This window comes from Girardinichthys multiradiatus, chromosome 20 (assembly GCF_021462225.1).
Source record: "Girardinichthys multiradiatus isolate DD_20200921_A chromosome 20, DD_fGirMul_XY1, whole genome shotgun sequence".
Lineage (NCBI taxonomy): Eukaryota > Metazoa > Chordata > Actinopteri > Cyprinodontiformes > Goodeidae > Girardinichthys > Girardinichthys multiradiatus.
In genome coordinates this window covers 34,120,844-34,144,296 of record NC_061812.1, presented here as the reverse complement: position 1 = coordinate 34,144,296, position 23,453 = coordinate 34,120,844, and the positions used below count along the sequence as shown (strand labels likewise).

Below are 23,453 nucleotides of genomic sequence, written 5' to 3'. Positions count from 1 at the left end.
TATCTCCAGCAGTCTATGGGCGAGAGGCAGGGTAAACCCTGGACAGGTCGTCAGTCCGTCGCAGGGCAACACACAAACAACCAAGCACACACTCATTCATACACCTAAGGGCAATTTAGAGTGACCAATTAACCTAACAGGCATGTTTTTGGACTGTGGGAGGAAGCCGGAGTACCCGGTGAGAACCCACGCATGCATGGGGAGATCATGCAGACTCCATGCAGAAAGACCCCCGGCCAGGAATCAAACCCAGGACCTTCTTGCTGCAAGGCAATAGTGCTACCAACTGTGCCACCGAACAGCGCTACTAATTATTTAATTACAAAAATCTTTTCTCCAATTTGGTATTGGGGATACATTTACTTAGCTATTTTTCCTAGCCGCTCATTTTTAAAAGTTCTATTTATGAGCAAATCATGACTCTGCCTTTGGGGTGTCCTGACATCATCCTGTAGGCCAGGTGCACTGCTTCACTCAGATTGGCCTTAAAGGTGTAGATATGTGTCTTCCCACTGGTGGAGCTGATGTTGTAGAAGCTCAGCCTGTGTGTCTTGAAGCTGAGCTTGACCTCAAGCCTGCGTGACATTGTGGTTTTCTTTAGCGGCACACTGTGACCTTGCTCAAAAGCAGTGAGCAAGTTATCAAACCACATCAGAGACCAGGAGCTCCTGCTGCTTTCCAGGGCGGATGGCATCCCGCTGCGTGCCAGCTTTCCACTGTAGCACATGCCAATGATCCACGGAGAACCTTCGAGCTCCACCTCCCAGCAGTGTTCGCCTTCTGAGAAGCTTTGCACGCTGAGGACCTGGTAAAAGTTGGTGAACCTCAGCGGGGATGATGGGTAGGACTGCTTCACAGTGGTGAAAGTCACTGTCTTCAGGTCCTCTGACAGAATGAGATTAGGATGAGCTGTTTCTGGGTCAAAGGTCAGCTCTGATGGGTTGAGGGTGTTCCGAAGGGTGCGTTGAATCTCTCCAAGTTGTTCCCTCAGCTCAGTGTTCATGTTCTCCAGTTTGGGACAGGCTTGTGCAAGGTTGACCTCCATTTCAATGAAATCTTTCTCTTCAGTCAGCTGTTTTGCCAGTAACTCTGCAATGCTAGGTTTGAGACTCTGAAGCTCGTCAGTGAATGCCTTCTCATCCTCTTCGGTCAGTAGGGATTCAGCTGTAAGCACAGCATGCCTTAGCTGTTTCACCAGCTCAGAGGTTTGATTGACTTGACTGCCAATGCTGTTTTCACCTGGACCTAACTCCTTCTCGACCATCTGTGTCACCTGGTCACTATAGCTCTGCAGCGAGTCCTTCATCTGCCCCAGCAGCTTGGATATTTTCCCTCTCATCTGAGAATTAGAAGTTGTCATCTGAAGCTCCCATTCCTTTTCTTTCGTTAAAACACCTTCTGCGATCTCTAGTTTCAAGTGTAACTCTGTGATTTGAGATGCCAGTTTAAACTTGGGTTCATTCATTTCAATTTTGCTTTTGTGGCTGATTTTTTCTTGCACTGGATTAAAGGGAATGTTTTTGGATGCAAACCCAACCTCACAGCCTTTATTTGCCTTGTGTTCCCCTCTATAGTTTTGGCTTTCTCCAGCTGACTGATCCATAGCAAAATTATGTCTGCTCTTGGATGTTAAATGGAGGAGTTCTGGAGGGTTTGCAGGGGAGAAACGTTTCCCGGCAGTGGTCATGTACGTCTCAACAAATCTGCACATTTTGTCATTTTTCACAAGAGCAGTGGTTCCCTGGTACTCAGCTTGACATTCTGGGCATCTGTGTTGGTCAAGACCTTCTTCCATGGTCTTCAGGCAGGGAAAGCAATACATGTGACCACAGGGAAGAGAAACGGGCTCAGAGAATAGCTGCAGGCATATGGGACATGTGAGCTCAGAAGCCAAGGGTTCTATAGGATTATCTGCAGAAATGTTTGCTTCATCCTCAGACACAGACATGATGATAGGTACTGGAAACCTATAGAGACATACAAAGTTTAAATCAAACACATGTTTTTGTATAAACTAAAATATAACTTTCATGACAGAAGATAAATATTTATACATTCACTGACAAAAAATACAATTACCAAAATAAGGAACCAGAAAGAATGGTCCAGTGGGGGTGTAATTTGGTACGTATGACTATAGATGTATAATGGGATTGATTCTGTTTGCAAGGACCTGGCACATCTAGAACAGGTGCCCGAAGTTTTTAGTGATGGCATGATGAGTTGAATGTTGTGTTATAGGCATTTACCTGAGCGTCCAACAGTCAGTCAAAGTTCAATTAAAGGTCACCAGACACAGCAGATGCCTCAAAGACTCAACACATAGCCTTTACGCAGTTCACATTAGAAGTATGAATGAGGCCTGGTGGTCTTATTGGGCAGCTGCCTGGCATAAGGGGCATACAGATGTCACAAAGACTCCATCTTGGAATCAAGCTGTAGTTGAGGATACATGTTTTGGAGACCCTGGATTTTAGGCCTTTTATCTACATTCTGTGGATTCTTTGGACTGTTTAGACTGACATTAATGAAGAAAGATTTCATCTTAACTGATTTTACTTTTATTTTAACGTGGCATGCTTAGCTTTCTGCTGTTAATGTTGTTTTGCTATGAAAGCCATTGTCAGTTTCATCTTAAAAGGCACTATATAAATACAGTTTATTAACAATTCAATTCAATTCAAATTCAAAAATACTTTATTCATCCCAAAGGGAAATTAAATGTTGTTGTAGCTCATTATGAAGGTTTCTTCAAAGAGCCGTTGTAGATACTGATGGCTGTGGGCAGGAAGGATCTCCTGTAGCGCTCCGTCTTACAGCAGATCTGAAGAAGCCGCTGACTGAAGACACTCTGTTGTTGTAGGACAGTCTCATGCAGAGGATGCTCAGGGTTCTCCATAATGTTCTTCATATTATGAAGAATCCTTCTTTGTACAATCATCCCCAGAGGTTCCAGAAGAGTCTCCAGAACAGAGCCAGGCTTCTTTATCAGCTTGTTGAACTTTAACTCCCTGGCTCTGATGCTGCTTCCCCAGCAGATGATGGCAGAAGAGATCACACTCTCCACAACAGACTTATAGAAGATATGCAGCATCTTGCTGCAAACACTAAAGGACCTAAGCTTCCTCAAGAAGTACAGTCTGCTCTGTCCCTTCTTGTAGATGGCTTCACAGTTGCATCTCCACTCCAGTCTGTTGTCCAGGAGAACACTGAAGTATTTATACTCCTCCACCACCTCCACTTCTTCTCCCATGACAGAAATAATGTTTGACATATTCTTGTTTCTCTTGAAATCTACAATCATCTCCTTTTTTTATTCACTTTCAAGATGAGATGATTGTTTCCACACCATGCCACAAAGCAGTCCACCACCTTCCTGTACTCAGCTTCTTGTCCATCTCTGATCCACCCCACGACTGCAGAATCATCCATGTATTTCTGCAGATGACAGGAGTCTGTCTTGTACTGGAAGTCTGAGGTGTACAGAGTGAAAAGGAATGGTGAGAGTACAGTCCCCTGTGGTGCTCCTGTGCTGCTGACTACCTGGTTAGACTCACAACCTTTCAGTCTCACAAACTGTGGTCTGTCTGTCAGGTAGTCTTTGATCCAGGAGATTGTTGAGGCCTCCACCTGAGTCTTCTGGAGTGACAAAGAAAATCAGGTTGGATTGTGTTAAATGCACTGGAGAAATCAAAGAACATGATCCTCACAGTGCTGCTGGCTTTGTCCAGATGACAGTGGGTTTGTTGAAGCAGGTGTATGATGGCATCTTTAACTCCAACTCCACAGTGATAAGCAAACTGAAGGGGGTCCTGATGGTTTACTGTTTGCTTACTCAGGTGGGCCAACAGGAGTCTCTCTAGGACCTTCATGATGTGGGATGTCAGGGCAACAGGTCTATAGTCATTGAGGACTGATGGGTGAGTTTTCTTTGGTACTGGAACAAGACGGGAGGACTTCCACAACACCGGAACCTTCTTCTGGGCCAGGCTAAGATTAAAGAGGTGCTGCAGAATCCCACAGAGCTGTTCTGCACGGGCCTTTAGGACTCTAGGGCTGACACCATCTGGACCTGCAGCCTTGTTCTTCCGTCTTTCCAGTTGTCTCTTCACCTGACTTCTTGAGACACACAGGTGGAAGGGGGAGGCAAAGGGAGAATTATCATCTTCTGATTTGGGAAAGGCAAACATGTAGAGGCAGAAGGGTCCATGGCTGACATGGAAGATAAAACATTTGAGGTGTTACAGGACAGCTGTGGGTCCTGTGGGTCAAAAGAGGGTGGGATGTCTGTTTGGCTGGGAGCAGGAGAAGAGGATGCTGAGCTGAACCTATTGAAGAATGTGTTTAGTTCATTGGCTCTGTCCAGACATCCATCGGTCTGATCTTCCTTCTGCTTGATGCATGTGATCTTCTTCATCCCTGACCATACATATCTAATACTGTTTTGCTGAAGCTCTCCAGCTTCCTCTTGTACACCCCCTTGCTGTCTCTTACCTTTAAATTGCTTCTGTATACTCCTCAATAATTCCATGTCTCCCTCTCTAAAGGCTCTTTCTTTGTGTCTGGTGACCTTTACTCCCAGTAATTTTAAATATTGCTTGATTTGATATCGCTTATGCTCTCTAGTGGTATTCTAGACGTGAGAGCTCGATGTGGCAGTTTTACAGTGTCCAATTGAGTCTATTAGTTAAATATAATTTCTTTGAAAAATCTGGTCTCCCAGATGCTGCACAAATCAACAAATGAGGATTTTATGTTTGGTGAAGCATGTTATTACTACGGAGCCCGCGAGGGGACATGGGGGAATTGTTTTCTTTTGCGTGGACGCAAAAGAAAACAATTCCCCCATGTCCACTCGCGGGCTCCGTAGTTTTGTGAGCTGTTTGTCAAATGTGCCGCTGTTCCAAAATGCACATCTTTCTCAAGGTGATTAATAACTTTTGCGAGCGAACGCAAAAGTATTGCGTGGGGACGATAAAGAAGAAAAAAACCTATGTCCCCTCGCGGGCTCCGTACCGCACCATCTTTGCAGTTGTCTGGTTTGGAAACTATCCAACAAAGTATTGCGAGATAACGCAAAAAGTATTGCGGGCGAACGCAAAAGTATTGCGTGGGGAGTATGTCATGTTATCAACCATGATAACAGAACAGGATGACTACGCACACACAAGGAAACAGCCGCAGAAACATTGGTGTGCGCAGTCCTGAGTGACGCTGCATAAAATGGGATCTACTGTGGGGGGAACTTGAAGGAGTGAGAGAATGTGTCTTAATGAATCTAAAAGACAAATGCAAAAACTCTTAATGTACCACTCTAATCTGCGTTATTTTACTGTCGGGGTTTCACTTAAGTTTCGATTTCCGGGGAACAGGACCAACCTATACGACAGTAACTTTCTAGTTTCTTCAACATGTTAAACCAGTCCAGCTCTAAAGAAGTGTTCTGCTTCAATTAATTACTATATTACCACCTAATGTGTTTTCTTGTCTCCTCTTAATCCTCATTTACTTCTTAAATTGTCATGGAATCAGAATCTGCGCGCTGGTTTGCGAATATGCGCTTAATCAGCAACTAGATATTGTAATTATTAAGGCGAATAAATTATACAAAACGTACCTGCTGGCACTTCCCTAGTCAATGTCGCTTCTTCCTGATCAAGGTAAGAAAAAACAAGACGCACTGACGCAGAGATCTGCGCCAGTCATAAACACCTCCATCATCTGTGGAGATCAGTGCGGTGTAGCATGTTGCAACACGACCACAGTTAAATGACTTTTATTACAGCAATCTTTTTAATTTCCCTTACGTTTTTTATTGTGGTCATGTCTTCTGTTTGTGCTACTTTCAATCACTTGTGCTGCACGTTTGTGTTTTGCTTTTACAAAAATGCTGCAAAATGCAAATGCAGTAGCCTATTGCAACTACACTTAGTACATTTTGCACAGAGGATAGCTTACAGTTGTACCACAGTAATACCAATATAGAATCTTAATCTTTAATGCATGAAAATTCGAAACTTCATGCAATAGAACATGATAGTGCAACAGATATGCCTCACAATATTTATTACAACTGGGGCAGTACTAAATTTCATTTTTTCCTTTGGCCTCTCTTGATTTTGTTATATAAATAAATAAAATTACGAAAAGCTGGCTACCAGGACAGTCTGCTTCCTCTGTTGGACAAGACAAGACAAGCAAGACATAGTTCAATCAGATCAGTATTTCTCTGGGAAGATATACAGTTGTGGCCAACACCTCAAAGATTGCCATAATCTTGTTTTTCACAAAGCTAAATAATTATCATGGTGTCAATTTGAATTAGATCTCAGTTGCCATGAAGAGTGACAAAATGAGATTAATTGCAAAGTTAATGAAAAATAACAGAAAATAAGCTTTAAATAATTTTTCTTTTGTCAACTGTGGTTACCAACAAGGAAAACACAGCATTTGTGTCATGCTTTTGCAGGCAGACAAGGACCTGGCAACCTCTTATCAAAGCACCAGGAACATCAGGATAAAAGCTTTAATTGTTAGGAAGAAAGCTTTAGGAAACGCTAGCTAAAGCCATTGTCATCTGCTAAAGAGGATTCAGCTAAGAGATTGGGTGGGTTACCACCAGTGCAGAGTAGGTTTGTAAAGGAATGGCAGGCAGGCAGTTGTGTTTCTGGATTCAGCGAAAACGTTTGGGCGCTGCCTTAGCGTAGAAAAGGGCTGCAAAGAAGACTGAGATTGCGTACCAGGCGGACAGTGAGGCCGCCTGAGACTGTTGCATCTTATCAAAGTCACTTAAAAAACTGGCAACAAATAAAAAAATTGGTCAAATAACGCTTCATGAGCAATTTGGTGATGATCAATGTTTTTTCCCAGGCACATTGTAGCAACGTGTTACCATTCTAAACTCACAAAGTATGGACCCAGAATATTTGGGTCCATACAATGGAAACTACCCACATCTTATTCCCATCGAGAACCTTTGCATACATTTGGATGTGTTTCTCAATAAAAGTCAATGAAACTAATGAAATGTTTATTGTTGAACAAAGATGGAACAACAATAAAGCGGAATAAATTCTTTTGGCCTTGCCTATTTGCAATGATTGCTTAAAAAAACACAATTACAGCAAGAATGCTTTCTCTACTTCAATCAAACAATGTCAAGATGGAAAACATTTGTAAACTATTATTGGCAGCAAAACATGTTAATAATCACCTTTATTGCAAATAAAATGTATATATATATACTAAAAACAATGAAGCAATAGCTATAACTATATAACCACAAACATTGCTTTAAATTCCTTTATATTTCTGTCAATTTGGTTTACAGAAAAGCCGCTCAACTTTAGATCAGCTGGACGTTAAAACATACAAAAATAATAAATATACAGTATACCAGCATCACTGTTACTTATCCACAGCTACAATCCACATTCACATCTGCAATGCAACACTCACTGTCAGTCTTAAATCTGATGCTCATCAGTGTAGTGTACAGCTACTATAAACTTGGCATTAAACAATATGCTTGGCCTAGCATCAGTGATCAGCTTGATTGATCCTTCCACATATCATATAATCCTAATGTGACTCCTTTAGTCTTGAATCATTTATCAAATCTAGCTTTTATTCCAACTCAAAAGAATTTTATTGACCTGAGTGAAGTGCAAACTCAAAGCTGTGACAGATAATCATAAACTGACTCATAAACTCAACAAGATCAAACAGATCTTCTAGCTGAGTTTTAAATGCATATTTAAACTGTTTTAGTTTCTTGGTAAAATCAGCTATAAAACGTCACATGCTTTGCAATACAGGATTTCTCTCGGTCTCAAACACACACACCAGATGTAATCATTTTAGGTGATCACATCGCCACCAACTTAAAGTAAGGCACAAAATAATTAGGAGTCTATAATTTAGGCATCATTTGGTGTGTTTTTTAGTGTTGAGTTTTTCTCTGTGCCATGTTTAATAAGACCTATAGATTATTTAAAAAACATAGAATAAAAAAGGCTTAAAAAACTCCTAATGTACAAGATATTAATTATTGAGTTGCTCCGACTTGAATAATTGAATTAGGATCTACATTTGAGTGCAGTATAAAATCAACAGCCACCTCTTTATGTTCTTATTGAAGTCAATTGTCATTGACGCATATATATTTAGTGTATTTAGTGTGCATATATGGTTATGACAGATGTAGGAAGTTGGTCTACAGCAGCACGTCCATGTCCAGTTTTGGTAGAGGCTCCTTCCAGTAAGAGAAGCTGCTGTAGTCAGGACACTCCAGAAGAGAAGAGCTGCTGCCCTCAGAAGTGAGCATGGGGAAGAAATGCTCAACCAACCCACTCAGGTGGTTATACCTGTCGATTATACACATACAACAAGCATGCCACAAATCTCAATAATTTCCATGGACGTATGTGCAACATTTATAGTTTTTAAAAAAAATGTTTATTTTTGAAGTGAAATTATACTGATGTCATACTTACGAAGACTTGTTGCCTTTAGTCATCTCTTGGGTAAGCTCTCCTTTAGGGTTAACTGTGAATATTCTAGCCTCAGACACTCCAACCTGCTTATAGGCATATGCATCCTGCAAAGCATTATAGATAAACTTCAGTGCAAAGGCTTACCCAACTTTAATCTAATCTAATTTATGTACCATAAATTATTTTTGACTATTAGACCACCTAACCTTATATTTAAGCTACCAGTTTTTCCTATTTTGCACAAACCAGTAGCAACAGTTATGTTTTACATTTATGACATACCTGTTTAAAGAAAATAATATAAGTATTCACAGCCAACTTCCAGGGTTTAGTTTCACATTTCTAATGCTTCATTGATGCCATCTTTACCAAGAATGTCTTTAATAAAGCAATACGACGTAAAACATTCAGCATGTTTGTTCATGGCTACTACTGGCCAGAGAGGGATGCCATTTTGTGCTAGTAGGTAAAATCAACTCGTAACTGAGTATCTGGCATACCAAAAATAATACAAAAAACTTTTAACTCTTTTTTTAAGATTATTGCTCTGATAGGACCCAGTCTGCAGTATTGCTTACATTAGTCCTGTTGCCGAAGGCTGCGTAGAAAGGTTGTCTGTGTGGCCTGAACAAGTCCCTGATGTCACCAAGACAGGCGATCTTAAACACCTCTGGCTTCTTCTCAATCACCTCCCTGCAAGAGTTAAGAGAAATAATTGCACCTTTAAGACACTTATTTATACATCATATAATACCACAAGCTGCTCATATTCACAAAGTTGGAGTCTGAAAGTGGATTAAAGTTAACTGTCCTCCATAAGTTTGAGGTATAATGTATTTATGGTGCAAATTAGACCAGTTTTGCTCATCCATTCATTCGCAGACACCCTTGAGATTAACGTCAGGTTAAATTGCTCCACATCTGCATATACCAGCTGTATTGACTATGTTTGAAAATAAATTTTGTCACCAAACTCTTTTACGATGTTTAAAATTGTGAAGACCTAGCTTTACTGGGAAATACTCCACAAGAACTCCCAAACCTTAAAAATGTTACCCGGATAATTGATTTCCCTTTAAACCCTATAAAAAAGGCCATATTAAAAGTTGCCAATTTTCCAAAACTTTAACTTTCCCTGTGGCATTCCTGTTAGCACTAGGAATGGGCAAATATCGTGTTGTTTATCAATACCAGGGAAGACTAGTTATTGTGATAATAATTGTGAGTGTTAGAGTAAATTGTGATTATAGCAAATCCCAAAAGCAGTATAAATAAAGGTATTATTGTATGAACCTTTTTTCTGCTGTTAATTCCATGCAAGAACAAATAATATCAATTGAGTAAATTATTGAATGCGGTTAGTGTTTGTTGTTTAGTGGTATAATAGCAATACCTAATCGTGTATCACTACTAGTTTACTGATCCCTCTATGATAATGGGTAAGTGTTGTTTATAGAATGGTCTTTGTGCTTTGGGGGTCTGGCTCTGTTATGCCAAAAAGTCTGAATTGTTTGAATTATAAATGTTTGAAATTCATTGGTTATATACTTACTGTAATAATCACTATCATTGTCATTGCAATAAATACCCCTAAATGTGATACATTTTTATGGCAATATTGCCTATTCCTTGTTAGCAGTTATTATTTCTTGCCAGCAGACATTTTAAGACAGATTTCTTTTCATAGCCTTCTGTCTCACTTAAGGCATAATTATTTTAATTTTACAAAGTACTAAGCACTCACCCATGAAGCCTGATTTGTCCTTTCTTAACCACTGTGGTGAACAATAGCTCTAACAAGAAAATTAATGTGAGACAGAGGTAATGTTCATCTCCGTGCTCTTGCACTTAGACCTAATAAGTGTATCTTGATTTAAAAAAAATTAAAGGAATGTTTAATCTTCATAGCAGTATTCTTCTTTAAAAAGGTAAACAAACCCTCTGCTTACACTGTAATTGCTCTAAAACTCTTTTACAATATGTTACAAACAAAATTCAGTAATGCTTTTTCTTACTGTTATAAATTAGGTCTCTCTAATGAAAATAAAGACCATTCCAATAGGAGTTGATTTTATGTTACCTGTGTAGGGCTGAAAAGAGGCTGCTGGGAGCCAGCAACACGGGGCCTTTAGGAAGGACAGTGCCTTGGTCGTTGACCCACTGTAAGTAGTCTTTAGTGATAGCGGCCATGCCGATAGCCCTTGCTGAACAGTACAAGAACTTGTATCCATTTCTGCAAGGAAAGAAGCAACCATAACCAGATTTTACAAAATTATTCATTTCAACTTTTCAAAGAACTTCTAAAATACATTAAATTGATTAAAACAAATGTTTTCTATTGCTCAAATAACAGGATGTTCGGAAAAAAGAAAATAAAGGCAGGATAATGTAAGTTTCTGTTCAATTGATGTGCTCATATGTCATCTATCAACAATATTTCAAAGCAGTCAAATCACATACTGGTGTATTTTATGATAAAGTTTGGCAATCCCTTTATGTGTCCAGTCTTTTCCAAACTGAGGCAGGATGTGACCTAGAGCATCAGACCTACAGGAGACAGAAATTGGAGCTTATAAGAGAAAAAAAATACTTTTTTTGTCATAAAAAAAGAACAGAACAAAGCAAAAACAAGGATTACATTAAGGCTGGAAATTCTAAAGGACATGTTGAATAATACTTGAGGTTAAAATCTACATATGATGTATGTCGGTATATCTAGAAACATGTGTATGTCAAACATTACACAAAATCTATAGTGTTTGTTCACTGGGATCAAGGGTGTGGAATTCACAGTGTTCTTCTGTGTGAGAATGGGCTGCTGTTGCATTTGTCATCATGTTGCATGATGTCACTGTCGTTTTATTAAGTTGCCATATTTAGGGGGATGAAAGTTCAACACTATTGATCAAATAATTCTTAACTACAATAACAAAAAAGTAGGTGGGGCCGCCTGCAGTTGGAGCCACTTCAAGCATTCAGCAAGCAAGGAATGAGTATCTTCACAGCATAGCGTAAGATCAAATCAAATTTAATTTGCTATAGTCAGAGGTGCAGGAAGGTGATGCTGGAGCGTGTTACCTAAGTCAGCCAATCTTTCTACAGAATAGAAGTGCAAGGCAAACACACAGCCATGTGATGCTTGTATTAGCAAGAACCTGTGTTTTACTCGGCTTACTTGGTGATTGTTCCATCAATGTCTGATATGATCACACGATCATCCCATTTCCACAGGTAGATAGCAGCTTCACATCGACAGGTGCCCTGATATTGTGTAGTCACACTGAACACCACTTTATTGGCTCCCTCATGCAGATTTAGACTCTCCTGGTGAAGGAAGAGCAGAGTTAAACACATAATAGCACAAACAGATATTCTTTAAATACATTTTTGGCAAAGAGTCAAGGTTGTCCTACTATCTGCTTAGAAGTGAGACGTAGTGATTTGTGGTACATCTGACTGATGGAATGAGCCACATTTATGGTTTCTGTAGAAAGACTAGAAGAAATGACAGCTTTTCGTCCAAGCCCTGCAGCTTCATCATTGTCAATGTCATCCAGTGTCGCTCTGAGAAAACAAAGGATAGTCACAATTTGTGTTCATTCATTTTTAAAAGTATTTAGAGGGGGGAAAAAAATCACCCTTTCACAGCATCAACTTATAATATGTATTTTGCAGATAAGTTGTAAACATTTGGAATTCTACGGTGCCTTGCAAACATATTCAAACACTGAACATTTTCCACATTAAATTGCAACCTCAACTTCAGTGTATTTTTTTAGAATTTTATGATAGAAAATATGCAGTAGAAGGAAATGATACATGGTTTTTAATTTCTTTTTTCACAAATAAAAAAAATGAAAAGTGTGATGTGCATTTGTATTCATTCCCCCTGAACCAATACTTTGTAGAACCACCTTTTGCAGGGATTACAGTCAAAGGTCTTTTGGGGTTGTGTCTCTATCAGACCTTTTTTAATTGTCATCCACAGAAATACTCGGATGATTCTGCAGTCGTGGGGTGGATCAGAGATGGACAAAAAATGGTGGACCACTTTATGGCATGGTGTGGAAACCATTATCTAATCTTGAATGTGAATAAAACAAAGGAGATGATTGTAGATTTCAAGAGAAACAGGAATTGGTCAAACACTATTTCCATCATGGGAAAAGAAGTGGAGGTGGTGGAGGAATATAAATACCTCGGTGTTCACCTGGACAACAGACTAGAGTGGAGATGCAACTGTGAAGCCATCTACAAAAAGGGACAGAGCAGACTGTACTTCTTGAGGAAGCTTAGGTCCTTTGGTGTTTGCAGCAAGATGCTGCATATCTTCTATAAGTCTGTTGTGGAAACTGTGATCTCTTCTGCCATCATCTGCTGGGGAAGCAGCATCAGACCCAGGGACTTAAAAAAGCTCAACAAGCTAATAAAGAAGCTTGGCTCTGTTCTGGAGACATCTCTAGAACCCCTGGGGATGATTGTACAAAGAAGGATTCTTCATAAAACGAAGAACATTATGGAGAACCCAGATCATCCTCTTCATGAGACTGTTGTGCAACAACAGAGTGTCTTCAGTCAGAGGCTTCTTCAGATCTGCTGTAAGACGGAGCGCTACAGGTGATCCTTCCTGCCCACAGCCATCAGCATCTACAACGGCTCTTTGAAGAAACCTTCATAATATGAGGTAAAGCAACATTTAAGAATTTTTAATTGATCTGAATTGAATTTGTACAGCTAGACACAGAATCTTTGCTCATTCTGCTTTGTAAAGTAGATCAAGCTGTTAAATACAACGTCTTACCAAAGATTCTCAATTGGATTAAGGTTTGAACTTTGGCCCATGCTTATACCATAACATGCTTTAACCAAGACCATTCCATTGTAGTGTTGGATCTATGTTAAGGGTCGCTGTCCTGTTGGAAGATGAACTTCTGCACAAGTCTCTTCCAGCTTCTAACATATTTTCTTCTACTACTGTCCTGTATTTAGCTTCATTCATATTGCCATCAACTCAGAGCAGCTTTGCTGTACCTGCCAAAGAAAAGCAGCAGGATTCTGTCTTTATGGCCATAAAGTTCAATTTAGGTCTTATCTAACCAGAACACTTACCATCAGTTTGCTGTGTCCACTTCATGGCTTGTGGTAAACTGCAAAAGCGTCTTTTTATGGTTTTCTTAGTGTAACTCTTCCATAAAGGTCAGATTTGTGGAGTACAGGACTGATAATTCTGGCGACAAATTCCCCCACCTGAGCTGTTGGTCTCTGCTGCTCCTCCAGAGTTAAACATGGGCATCTAGGCTGCTTCTCTGAATAATGCTCTCTGTCAGTTTAAGTATGACCATGTCTTGGTAGTTTTGCAGTTGTGACTTTTCAAGCAAACATTAACCTTTAACTTGCAAGGAATCCTAATATTAGGGTTTCCCAACTTTACAAATGTATTACAGTAGTGAAACAGATGTGCAACAGCAGGACTTGCTAGAACAGCTCCAGGTGGAACACAGGATGCAAGGTTTCCCGGGGAGGGATTAATTAATCATTTGTTAATGAAGTGACTTACTGAACTGTGGAGGAAACACTTGCCAGGGGCTCCTCTTGCTTCTCCTTTGATTGTTTTTGCTGAAGACAAAAGAGGAGTCAACATTCATCACCAGCCTAAACAGTTTCTGCTGACCTCCTTCCCCTATGACTTACATTGAAAAAAATCTACTCCAACTAGAGAGGACACACCCTTTCATGCTTAACTGTGTGTTTTCTGTGCAGGTTGAAACATGTAACATTTCTTCAATTTACCCACTATAAAAGCATTAACATGAGGACCTGAACAGCTACTTGGTTGTTGTCCATATCTCTCCGTCTCCATGAGAACCACCAGCGACCAGACTTTTTGGACATCTTGTCCTTCACCAGCCGCTCTATTGTACTCTGTGTATGAGACACACAGAAAGAAATCCACCATATTTACTGCATAAGCTCTTATAAAATCTTAAGATATCATTCTGTAACTTCCTTTAATATAAAAAAAGTTCAACAAAAAGTGTATTTGATATCAGACATTTCAAAAACGCATTTTATATTAAGACTTCAGTGGGCTGGTTTCAAAAAATAAAATACCTTTGGTAGGTTTTTTTGAAATGCTGTCATGCACAGAATCATCGGAGCAGCCACTGCCCAGTTGTAATAGCTGTGAAAAGGGTCAAAGAGCTAATAATCAACAAAGGTGATAAAAACTTTATACGGGAAACTGATCAACTTTTAAAAACAGTAGAATTTTCTTTTATTACTTTGAATTTATGCAGATGACTAGACTTGGGTCCTCAATGATTCCTGGATTGTTGGCAAAATCCTGAAATGTCACAAGGTGCTTTGTGAACTTTTCTGGGGCAAAATAAAAAACAAAATATAGATGAAATAGACTCATCCTTTAACGTATGAGCAGAGCTAACAACCTGTCCCCACATCAACCAGTCCTACCTTTGGTAATTTGGCTGGCGTCTCCTTCTTGCCCACAGAGGGACATACTAACATCCATGATGTATGATGTAGAATCAGACAGATACTCTGTGCCGCTGTCCAGTGCTCCACTGCTCACTGACTGAGGCGACTGGCTACCTGAGCCGGAGCCCTGTTCTGCATACTGGGTAAACGCTCCCTCCGGCTCCCTGTGGGCATGCAACAAAGGGTTTTTTGAGCTCAGCATTTGTTTTAGCAAGTTAATGTAACAAAATTGCTGGGTTCTTACACCGTAAAACACTGAGGATTCATAATCAGCTTTATGATATGCCACATGTTTGCCGGGTCCCCCACAAGGATTGTGGCCAATTAAAAATAGATCTTCACAGAGCTTTGTTGTTACCAGTCTTCCATAAAGGTCAGATTTGGACAACTAACAGTTGTCCTGTTGACAGATTGTTCCACTTGAGGTGTGGACCCTGCAGCTCTTCCAGGGTTGCCATAGGGCTCTTGGCTGCGTCGCTGATTAATCCTCTCCTAGGTAGGCCTTTCAGTGTAGGTGGATGATCACGATATCATCTTGGTATGCTTACAGTTGTGCTGTACTCTTTCCATTTTCAGGTGATGGATTGAACAGAGCTCTGTGAGATGTTCAAAGCTTGGGATATTGTTTTTGAACCTAGCCCCGCATCATGGTGCTGTTTGTTCACTAATGCTCCATAAAAAGCCTCTGAGGCCTTCACAGAACATCTGGATTTATACTGAATCACACCCAGGTGAAGTTTATTTATAGATTAGATGAAGTCAGTTGGTTGCAATGAACTGTATTTAGGGGTGTTCAAGACAGACATAAATTATCTTCCTGCTAAACAATTATGCACTACTTTGTGATGTTCTATTGCTTAAAATCAAATTAAAATATGCAGAAATTTGACAAAATGTGTCAAGATACTGTGCGAGAGAACATCTTACGTTTTGGGGAAATAAAGCGCCGCCACCTCTGGGTCCAGAGTGGTCAGGTCATCCAGGTAAATATCCGTGGGGCCTAGATGATTTCGTTTACCTGCAAGATTCACACTACACAGTGAAAAAGGTAATCCACTTTATGCAAAAAGAAAAAGAGATTTATGACTTTAACCATAGGTATTAACTCAATTGCTCAAATGCTTCACCTTTTCTCTTGTCTTGTTGTTCTTGTTTGGATGCTTCAGAGGACTTTGCCAAGTTGATCCTAGGGTCCGTGTCTTGTGCTTGTGATAGAGTGGTCGCTGGAGCTGAGCTTCCTGCTGATCCCTCAGTTGCTCCGAGTGCGCTATCCTCATCTCCTCCATGAGCGCAGGGAACTATTCTACTCTCCCTGACACTGACAGGAACAGAATGGATAAAACCCAGTTCACTCTGCTCAGATGAGACACCTTGGTGTTGCAGATCTTTTGGTTCTTGACTAAACTGGTTTGTTTCCGAGACTGTGTGGGCATCGATTTCTTTTGTTGTCGCAGTTAAATTTTTAGTAACTGTTTCAGCCACAGAGCTAACTTGTTCAGCTTTTTCTTGGCCTATGTTGACATAAATGCCAACTGACTCCGTAGACAAGATTCTTTCCTCCCGCTCTTCCAGTGTGCATTCAATTGATCGTGTTGAATCTAAATCCTCTGAAGAAACACACGATATGAAGAGGTCGCTGTGGGAGGAAAGTGCGTCATGAGCTTTTTTCTCCAGAGAAAGAGGACTGGTTTGCGTAGAGCAGCCATCTAAATCAAGAGAGTGTGTCCTCGGCTGTGGCTTCACAACAGTTACGCCGCCTAGCCTTCCACAGCTGATCACAGCCTCATAGCCCATGTCAAAGGAGTCCTGTCTCTCAATGGTGCGGAAATGAGAAGTGCTGGAGGGAGAGGTGGCCTGCAGCTCTGCTGGTGTCTTCTCTGGATGACAGGGCTGCGGAGAACAGGAGAACCGCGTGTTAGCAGGGCGAGCTCTTTCTCACAGCACTGGTATTTCTTAAATGCACAGCTCTATCTGTGTTCGTGTGCATTACCGTGGGAAACCCTCCCCAGTTCCACTCCATCTGAGGCCCAGACAGATCCTGGGTTTTAACCAGAAGCTCAGAGTCGCTTTTAGGAGAATCTGGGCGACTGGAGAAAACACTGGAAAACACACAGAATATTCTCAAAACAGAACAATCCACAATTAGATTTCTTGAAAGGGAAGTAAGAAGTTTTTCTCACTTTTCTAAGGGTGATTGCTCTCCATCTGAATGTGGATGAGTGTCTCTGTTCTGCCTGGCCCAAAGTTCCCCATTTGGCTCCTCAGACATTGAGTAGTACACCGATTTACTAACGCACATACGGAAAAACGAACCAAAATAAGAAAACATAAATATTTAACAACTTCGTTCACTCCAAATTGTGATAAAAGCTCATGTTAAATCCTGTTCTGACACAGCTCTGATCCTCCTTCATTGAAACGTCAGCCTAAGCAGGGCTGCAATCAATTTTAAATTTATGGCCTCAACTTTCTACCATATAAATAGGGAATTAAACAGGCAAGATGGTGTATTTAAAAATTTATAGGGTGAATTTATACTGTGAACACGCAAGACCCATTTTACAATGATTTAAAGAATTTCCTACAAAAAAGTATTGCATGATCAGTTATTGTTGGGCAGCAAAAAATGGAAAAAAAAAAAATACTATAAATTTGTTTTTAATTTAAAAAAAAAATTGAGTCACATCACCTGGAGGAGTTTAACTTCACCTAGCAACTATCTAAAAACATCTGTATGCTTCAGTGTCTGACCTGGCTTGCAGTGGTGCAGACAGCTCCTCAGACGCGGGACTGTCCCACTGAGCAGCATCAGCTTCTCCCTCACCCTCCTTCTCTCTGTCTCTTTCTTCAGACGAGGAGCTCACTTCTTCTCTCAGGTGACTGTCAGAACGCACGCGCTTCCTCCGTCGTTTCTTCCTGCGGGCTCCGGACCCATCCACGGTCAGATCCAACTCCTCTGGGACCTCCTGGGGAATTGGGGAGGTGCACAGATAGGCTGGGACCTGACATGAAGAGAAGTAGAAAAAAAAAAAGCATATTTAGCATGAAAGTATGATTTAGCTGAAGTAGTTTTATGCCGTTGAGCTTACCTGCATATTTTCATTTTCCTCCACAAAGAACGCCTCGCCATTGTGTCCAAGCTTCATATGCAGGTCGACTGATTCTCCGTTTATCTCGATGTCGACCTGAAATCACAACATATGATTCAACAAGAGATGACAGAAAATTTTGCTCGAGTATTGGGTAAAAAAAAAAAAAAAGTTTACTGACAATTTTCTCTTTGGAGCGCAGCACGCCAAGTTTTCCAAAGCGGACGTGAAAGGGGGAACACTGGAAAGACCCATCAGGCTGCCGCACCACGATGACATCGATCCCTCCGGTGAGGGTGGCGGGGTTCAGGCCACGGTACAGCTCCTTCACTGTCACAAACACGGTCTCTGCTAGCTGGCCCACGATGTTCATGGTCTGTGACTAGAAAAAAAACAAGAAGTGAGAACATTTGAGGCAGAGCGAGAGCCATGAGACAACAGCAACAACAAAAAAGTGTCTGCTCTGCATTTATTTAGTTCTGCAGTCTATAGCTGGTTAGTCCTTTTCATGTTTTCCTAACCACACAAATAGAAAAAAACTTCACACCAAGAAGGTTCAAACCTGTAGACTTAAGTACAACCAGCAGAATGTCCTGTAAACTATATGCAAGCTTGAGTTTCTATTGGTTTGTCTAAGCCTCAGTGACCTTTGCATTAAGTCTTTGGCCATGACTAATGATCTAAAGGTCAACACACAGGAGTTAAGATGGGATCTACTGAAAAGATGCCATTGTTTGTCTTTGCAAAACAACAGAAACTACTGATGTAATTTTCTTTGTGATCATCTGAAAAGGCTCACTAGGCAGGGTTCCAGTGTACACAAACACAATGCAAACAGAGACTTGGGTCAACATTAAATATGTGGCATCAATAATTTGGTAAAAATCTAAATAATTATCTTTACATAGGCTCTTCTCAGCAAATAACCCGGACATATCTAATTACACCCAGCTTCAAAACCTGACTCATGTTAACCGTCTAATGTATTTTGTGCTGATGAAGAATACCAAGCACGAGGTTAAGTTTCCTAGCTTTAATATTTTAGGAGGGTATCTAAGTTCAGTTTGTTTCTCGCTAACTTTAAATACAAAAAGTAACCTCTGAAGCTCCAAGGTTGAGTTTTCAGTAAGCCATGAAGCAGAGCTCCAGAAGAAGCTAATTTCAGTAACGAATGTGTGCAGTCACTTAACGGAAACATTGTGCCTTTAACGCTTTTCTTTACCTGGACACAAACCACAAATGCAACTAGCAAGATTATATGTTGTTATAGAACATGATGGATTTGAAAATGCAAGCAGCGTTTTGGAAATCTCAGAGTTAAGATAAGGATCTACACATGAAGACCGCTGTTCCAGTAATGCTAGCCAGTCTAACTGCTAATACAAGATACGAAACAGTTTGGTATCTCCACTTTGTACTCATTTAACAACTGTTTTAAAAAGGTACAACTCTTTTTTTACAGTCACCGTTTCTACAATTTTTATATTATAGGCCTTAAAAAGAAATCAGTACTGGCTGCAAACCTTTACAAAAACAGGAGATCAGAAATGGGCCACAAAATTCTGAACAGTGGATCTCCAAGCAAGATCTACAATATTTCAGAATGAAAAAATACCAAAATTCGGATCATTTCCACTAATCTGCGGTCTTACCCAGAGAGAGGGATGCAGATGTTCATGTTGCCCTGACCTCCTGTCCGCCATCAGCTTTTTCCCACTTTAGGATCTCACAAATTGTCTCAGGAAACCTTGCCACCATGTTCAACTCAGGATCCTCCCAACTTTGTTTCTCCTCTGCTCCACTGACTCGCAAAGCTGATGACCCTCAACACATCTCTGTGAACGTCGGTCTACATTTTGTTGGACACCTTAGAGACGAAGTTCTAAATGTTCACAGAGCTGAGCTGCAGAGCATCATAAGAGATGACAGTGCTCTACCGCTCTCTGTTCTATAGTAGAAATGCATATATACAGCGACCTAGGAGAGAGTCCTAGTATATACACACACACTCTGATGCTTCCTCTAACTCACACAGCGCACACACCCCGTCGCCTCGCTGAATTCATGCTTCCCCTCTTTCTGTGCACATGACAGCCAGCCTAGCAGTTTCTAAAAGGTTCCGACGGGCTTTTCAAACAGGCTCACAGCTTCTGGTCGTGACCACAGCTCTCCGGGCTGTCAAAGACCAGGGGACTCTCCAGCAGCTCTGCTCAGCCATGCTTGGAAAAAACACCAATCTAAAGATCCAGCTGGTTTAGGTGGAAGTCTGACAGAAAGAGTTTCACATTAAGATGGACATCTCTGCCCAAGCTGCCAACAGAGGAAAACATGACAGAAAGGTAGGCCTCTGAGAAAAACAACAGAGGAGATACGCCGTGCAGCGACACAACCGCAACTCTGACCGATCATATGACTGCACAATAGAAATACAATAATGTGTTTAGCTCGTCGACTCTGTCCACTCATTTTTTTGTTTTTGTGCAAATAATTTGAAGTGACAGTTGATTGTAATAACCAGGTCAGCTGTGGTGTACTGTGAAAGCAGTAAAAGAGACTCCTGCAGCGTGAATAGCAGCAAAAGGAGAGGAAACAGTCACAGTTATAGATACAATATTTCCATCATATCATTCCTGAAAGCTGCAGCTATCAATCACTGGTTTACAAACCTTTTTTGTCCTCCGCTTTCAACTCACAGAGCCTTGCAAACGTTTTTTTTAAATTTTTTTTTACATTTTGTTACAACCAAAAACTTCATTGTATGTTTTGGGGATTTTATGCCACAGACCAACATAAAGTACAGCATAATTGTAAACTGAAAGTGGATGATACAATGTTTTCAAAGGTGTTTAAAGGAAAAACAACCCTGAAAAGTTATAAAAATAAAAAATAAATCTGTGCCATCAGTCCTTCAGAAGTCACCTAATTAGTAAGTAGAGTCCAAAATTAAGAGTGTAATTTAATCTCCGTATGAATCCAGCTGTTCTGTGAAGGCCTCAGAGGTTTGTTGGAGAGCCACCATGCACTTCATTTATTATTCACTGCTGAACTGTGAGCTTCCGGTCAGTTGCTTTACACTTAAGTTACTGATTTTAACTTTAAACTTACTATTTTCCTTTACACATGACTGTGTGCCACGTCGGCGCTTGTAATACAAGACTTATTGTATTATACCACAGCAATCTAATATCCGTCCACGCCCGATGTTCTCAAATAACATTCATTTTCATCCAACAAAGTTATGAATGTTTTGTGATTGGGTGGTGAGCTTTATGCGGAGTTCTGTTGCAAATCAAATTTAACTACAGGTTCAAAAAGCCTCAACCTGAAACTCAACATTAATCCGAAATAAGCTTAAAAACCCGAGCTTTCCACTGATTAGATTCAGCAAAGCTGTGTGTCAGAGGAAGTGGTAGTCATCGTGCAACTACACTCACAAGAGGGGGAAAAAAACTATTATCTATTAGATCTTTGAATGCATCATACTGTTGCATTCAGAGTGCATCACACTGTTATTAAACAAATAGAGAAATAATAAATACAATTTTTTGAAAGAAAAGTAAGCTAAAATAAAGACGGTTTTGCAGAAGACGACAACTTGAAAAACTTTGAGCTAAAGATGTTTGAAGAAATTCTGACAACTTCCGCAGATTTTACGTGTTTTCCTCAGTTACTGCTCTGTCAACATACTCCAGACTGCACCTCATTTAAAGCCTGCAGCAATGCAGAAACAATACGTTCTCTTTAACGACGTGCCCTACTGTTTCATGCACTTTGCTGAGTTTACGTCGGTATAAACAGAATCCCGCCAGCGATTAATCCCCTTTCTTTGACCACTGTTGCACAACGTTGTAAAACGCAGCAGGGAGAAAAACGATATAAGTTCACAAACTGGCAAACTCTCCCAGTTTACTCAGTAACACTTCCTGTCTTCTGCGCCAGCTCCATTTTCTTACAATCCATTTTATTGTCGTTAAAAGATGAGATAAAAGACAACAACTAACCTTTCAGGCTGCTACTCACTGAAACGGTACTCACTGAAAGCTTCTAACGGCACAGCGCATGCGCATTCTCAACTCAACCCCTTCAGTAAACCAATCAGAAACTCGAGTGCTAAAAATGTCCGGCCTTTAAATGTAAATAGTAAACAAAATCTTCAGGGATAAATTAAGGTGTGACACGTCAGAGAGCCATCCTGACGTGTCACCATAGTGCCAATTAATGTTGGCACTATGGTTCTATATTTAGTTAATAAAGTCTGTAACTATTAGCATCTTGTGGCTTGGATACAAAAGACTTAAAAACAAAACTGCAAATCTTGAATTTTATGCTCTCTGTATTTTTTATGTATTTTTTTTTTTACTTACAAATGAAGAAATCTGTAAGTAAAATAAAACTTTTTCTGTCACTCTTCACTGTCTAAAATCAAATTTCAAAATAAGACAAAGGTAATCCGAGTAAATACAAAAGTGGGTTTTAAAATATACTTTCGTCACGTTAAGCTAAAGAAGTTATCCAAAGCAACCTAGGCCTATGTGAAAGTATATTTGCCACCTTATTAAATAATGAATTAACTGTAATTAACACATTTGTTTGGTTTAATTTCACTAAACACTGTATAGTTAAGGAATAATTTAAATAGAACCGAACAACATGAAGTTGGCTGAATGACCTCATAAAGAAACACATCATGTCCTGTCATCTTTTGAAATTTAAGAAGAGATAGAGATAAAGACATTAAAGTGTATTAGTCTAGAAAGAATTACAAAGCAATTTCTAAGGATTTAAGGCTCCGGTGAACCCCAATCAAACTCATAATCCACGAATAAAGAAAACGTCGAGCAATGTTGAACATTACTATTTTTGCAGTTGTTGCCAATTGTTAACACTTTTACCCTTAAGAAATGAAATCATCATATATTTAGTTTCATTTGTCTTTCAGTGTTAAACCATCATTGTGCCAGGGAAGAAAAATCAGTCTATGGATTAAATCAGTCATATTTGAAGGGTCTGACTACAAGCGCCTCTAAGTAAATTGAAATATGCATTCTGATCAGGCTCGTTTGTCAGACTAAAAGTACTTTTTTGAAAATAAAGACCTTTAAGCAAGTATTAAATAAATAAATAGCTGCTGCTACGTGGCACAATCCTTGTGGGAAGTTGCAAAACAAATCATTCGCAAGATGAAATAAAAAAGAAAAATCACAAAGCTCACTTGACAAAGCAACACCCAGTGCTTAGATTAGTGGACATGGATTAGTCATGCTTATACGCCACAACGTTTAGCAACTATTTGTGTTTCTAAACGTTTAATAATCACGATAAGACAATTGGCATGCTGTCATAAAATTGGTGTTAAAAACAACAACAACAACAA

At 40.1% G+C, this 23,453-nt stretch overlaps 2 protein-coding genes across 3 annotated transcripts; both read right to left on the bottom strand.

Moving 5' to 3' along the window:
- Nucleotides 1-381: 381 nt before the first annotated feature.
- trim107 (tripartite motif containing 107) lies at nt 382-5,770 on the bottom strand. Its single transcript, XM_047347996.1, has 2 exons — nt 5,618-5,770; nt 382-1,967 (listed from the first exon to the last, which is right to left on the bottom strand). The coding sequence occupies exon 2, from the start codon at nt 1,946-1,948 to the stop codon at nt 404-406; it is 1,545 nt and encodes a 514-aa protein (XP_047203952.1). The 5' UTR covers nt 1,949-1,967; nt 5,618-5,770; the 3' UTR covers nt 382-403.
- A 1,246-nt stretch (nt 5,771-7,016) lies between these two features.
- On the bottom strand, nt 7,017-22,148 carry LOC124856627 (phosphatidate phosphatase LPIN2-like). Of its 2 annotated transcripts, none has more exons than XM_047347288.1 (20): nt 22,081-22,148; nt 18,261-18,461; nt 18,080-18,175; nt 17,742-17,992; nt 17,171-17,278; nt 16,981-17,089; nt 16,118-16,880; nt 15,918-16,008; nt 14,967-15,154; nt 14,777-14,870; nt 14,607-14,676; nt 14,313-14,417; nt 14,053-14,111; nt 11,909-12,059; nt 11,671-11,819; nt 10,956-11,042; nt 10,576-10,728; nt 9,074-9,188; nt 8,496-8,599; nt 7,017-8,366 (listed from the first exon to the last, which is right to left on the bottom strand). In XM_047347288.1, the coding sequence occupies exons 2-20, from the start codon at nt 18,450-18,452 to the stop codon at nt 8,216-8,218; spliced, it is 3,036 nt and encodes a 1,011-aa protein (XP_047203244.1). In that variant the 5' UTR covers nt 18,453-18,461; nt 22,081-22,148; the 3' UTR covers nt 7,017-8,215. The 2 variants fall into 2 exon arrangements, with proteins under 2 accessions (XP_047203244.1, XP_047203243.1); XM_047347287.1 differs by lacking the exon at nt 22,081-22,148 and adding an exon at nt 19,732-20,026.
- Between the last annotated feature and the right edge of the window lie 1,305 nt (nt 22,149-23,453).